General features: G+C 38.9%; 1 protein-coding gene across 1 annotated transcript; it reads left to right on the top strand.

Moving 5' to 3' along the window:
* LOC148788926 (uncharacterized) lies at positions 1-3,004 on the top strand. Its single transcript, XM_088877842.1, has 2 exons — positions 1-1,227; positions 1,307-3,004. Exons 1-2 carry the CDS (start codon positions 75-77, stop codon positions 2,197-2,199), a joined length of 2,046 nt encoding a protein of 681 aa, XP_088733968.1. The 5' UTR covers positions 1-74; the 3' UTR covers positions 2,200-3,004.
* Positions 3,005-4,034: the final 1,030 nt, after the last annotated feature.

Consider the following 4,034-nt stretch of genomic DNA (forward strand, 5'->3'; position numbering starts at 1 on the left):
TCAAGCAGCATAATCCCTCGTTCATCCCATATCAAATACGAAGAGTAATTTTACGTAGAAACTTGCAAAAAAAAATGTCAACTTCATCTTCTCACATTGAGATTTTTTTGTATTTTGGTGGTGAATTATCGAGTGATGGATGGTCTGTTACATATGATCAGACGCCCATTGCAGCGATGAGGATCCCCCGTTCATCCAGTTATGATCAATTTTTGTCAAAAATCTACAAAAAAATTGGTGTTGATAGCTCACGATTTTCATTGAATGTTTCTGCAAAACATTCGTGCCAATACCTAGGGCGAATTAAGGAAACACTGATACCAATAAAGGATGACGATACATTTTCATTCTTTACTAATCCTACAGCTGGGTTTCCACTAATGGAAATATTCGTCGAAACGGTGGAAATCCAGCACGACGATGCTCCACAAATTGGCAGAGGTTGGGGAGCTTTCGGTTCCCGGCAGTTGGTGGATGACAACTCACAAATAAGTCAACAATGGGGGGAATACATGGCGATGTTATCGAGCCAAGGATTTCCGTCATCCTCCAACTACGAAAATTTCACAGGTACCTATAACTCTAATTTCGATGCAGGTACTTCTAACCCCGATTTTGGTGCAGGCACATCAAATTATGATACAGATTGTTATACTCCGAATGTGGTGTCTGTCACACAAGGGCTCGATAATATTGAACTTAATTACACAGAGCCCACCCACTCACATACTCCATCCACCCCCCATTTTATACCAACTTCTGCACAATACATTGACGAGCCAGAAGACCCTATTGCGGATAGCCTGGCTAATGAATCAGATGCAGCTTCCGAATCGGATGAAGTGGATTACCCAATTCCACCTGAGGATGGAATAGAAGATGTTGACATAAATGTTGTCGCCGAAAATGTTGCACAAGGTACGTCAACATCCTCTCAGCCGGTTACGGCACAACGAACTTCTCAGGAAACATTTTACCGCTCCATACCATTTTTTGAACAAACATTCCCGAAGGTACCAGTGGATTCCATTGATGTACCGAACTTAAGGTATGCAAAATTTTATGACAAAAACGAAGGCAGACTTGATGTGGGAATGCTTTTCAAAAATAAAGAAGCTTTAATCGAGGCGGTGAAAGATCACTCAATACGATATGCCCGACGCGAGTATTGGGTACCTGAGAGTTCAAAGACCAAGTGGAAAGTATTGTGTAGGCATACCACCGAAGGTATATATATATATATATATTTGTCGTATATGTCTAAACATACAAAATTATTCGACTGATTCGTATTTATTTTTTGCAGCTATGCGGTGTAGATGGGAGCTGCGAGGCATTTACAAACCAAAAATGGGAAGGTGGACAATAACAAAATACGGAGGGGACCATACATGTATATTGAATCAAATGTCCCTCGAACACGGTAATTTAGATAGAGTATATGTTGCTTCTTTATTGTTAGGACATGTAAAAAGCAACCCGTCGTACGGAATCAAGCATGTCATCCAGACTGTGAAAGACCATACCGGATACGATATAGCATATCAAAAGGCATGGTACAGTTTGAAAATGGCACGTGAGATGGTTTATGGCACATGGGAGAGCTCCGTTCAAAAGCTACCCAAATATTTGGGAACTCTCCAAAAATATAATCCAGGAACGATTGTTGAATGGCAACATAAAGCCCGCGACACATCAACCGGTGCATATGTGATAGGGTACGTATTCTGGGCGTTCAAGCCGTGCATTGAAGAGTTCCAACACTATCGCAACCTTATAAGTGTAGATGGGACCCATCTATACACAAAGTACAAGCACAAGATGTTGATTGCTGCTGCCATGGATGGAAATCAACAGGTACTTCCTCTTGCTTTTGCTGTTGTCGATGAAGAATCACTTTTATCTTGGAAGTGGTTTCTTAGACAATTGAGCAGACACATTATACGAGGGCGACGGGGTATCTGCCTTATTTCTGACCGCCATGCTGGTATCACAAGAGCTGTACGTGAATGTCCGAATTTCGTGCCACCTAACGGCGTGCACCGATATTGCTTGCGGCACGTGTGTTCCAATTTCAACAGTAAATACAAAAATGTTGTGTTGAAGGATCTTTGTTGGAGAGCTGGCTCTAAATATCAGATCAGAAAATTCAATCGCACTATGGAGGAGATAAAGAAACAGTCCCTCGAGGCGTTTTAGTGGTTAGATAGGATCGACAAGGAAAAATGGACAGCATCACATGATGGTGGATGGCGATGCGGAATTCTGACGATAAATATGTCGGAATGCATAAATGGAGTATTGAAAGGGGCTCGCCGCCTACCGTTGACAGCAATTGCTGAGATGACGTTTCAGCGAAGTGTCCATTATTTCCGTGAGAGGTTAGCAAGAAGTACTGTAATGTTGACCAACAACCAACTGTGGACGGATTTTGCATATAAGATGTTCACACGTTGGCATCAAAATTCTGTTGAACATACCGTCACCAAATTCCATCAGTTCCAACAGTCCGCTTCGGTTGTTACAAAACGTCACGGTGGACATGGAGTCAACACCCATGTTGTCAAAATTGCGAACCGAGAATGTTCTTGCGGCAAATGGACTCAATTTGGTATACCTTGCAGTCACGCTCAAAAGGTATGCGCTGCATTCATGATTAATGCTGCATCAATGGTGAAGGATTATTACGATATAATAACTTATAAGAATACATATTCTAAGTCATTTGAACCTGTACATTCCGAAGATTATTGGGATGTACCGGGATTTGAGTTGGTCCACGATCCTACAATTCGCATCTCTTCGCGCCTGGTCGAAATCAAACAACACGTATTCACAACGAGATGGATTGGGCGCAAAGGCGTGCACGACAACAAGCACAACAAAGAAATTCTTCAACACAATCGGATGTGCCAGTACCGGGTAGCCAGGATTAATTGTATATTTTTTGTATTTTTTACAATTGTACAAAAATATACACTTTTACATTTATATATTTAATGTAATTTTTTACAATTATACAAAATAAATAACTATTACATTTGTACCCTTAATTGTAATTTTTTAAGTTAATGCAATGTTAATTTTATTAATTTTGGATTTTAGTATATTGTTAAAATTAATTATATATAAATTAAATTATATAATAATAATTTAAACGAAAAAAAAAAAGCAAAATTGCCAAGTCGGGAAACAAAATCCCGACTTCAAGTCGGGATCCTGGATCCCGACTTGGAGTCGGGTTTTAAAAACCCGACTCCAAGTCGGGATTCAAAATCCCGACTTGAAGTCGGGATTTTGTTTCCCGACTTGGGAAGTTTTGCATTTTCTGCCATTTATTTAATGACGAGTCGCGATTTGAAATCGCGACTCGTCATGTTTTTGTTATTCTTTTAAAAATAATTATGATAAAATAATTTTTTTTTTTTATAATAAAAAAATAATTAACTCTACCAAGGGGTGTACCCTTAGCGTTCTCGGGAGTTCGATGTAGTATGAAAATAAACAACAATAAAATATTCATACAAAGCTATGGTTTAGAAACAAGAGGAAAGCATAAATTTAAAATCAAAATTACCTCTTGAGAAATTCAAGCTTCCAAATGGCTACTCGCGTTTAATCGTGCACCCAAAGTTCCAAAATAGCAACCCTCTAAAGAAGATCCACATCACACTAGAATGAATGAGGCCTTGATCTCTTTGCTAGAAGAGATCAAGTCAAAATCTCACCTAGTGAGAAAAGGGGAGGGGCGGCATAATGCGAGGAAGAGAGAGAGAGATTTTTGTGTTGTGTGTTATGTAATAATTATTTTTCAAATAATTATACAATATATTTAACTTGTATAGATAAATAGGAATATGCCTAGATACATTCCATTCATCTATAAGGTAACTCTTTCATGTTTATGGTATGATCCAATCATTCCATATAGAAAGGGTTCTAATTATAGTCAAGTTTGCACTTTCTAAAAATACAATTTCTTGGTCAACTCTCCTTCCATCAATTTGCTAGTGGGTCTTGATTAGTGGGCTGAA

This window comes from Sesamum indicum, linkage group LG2 (genome assembly GCF_026168435.1).
Source record: "Sesamum indicum cultivar Baizhima isolate 11 linkage group LG2, ASM2616843v1, whole genome shotgun sequence".
NCBI classification, from domain to species: Eukaryota; Viridiplantae; Streptophyta; class Magnoliopsida; order Lamiales; family Pedaliaceae; genus Sesamum; species Sesamum indicum.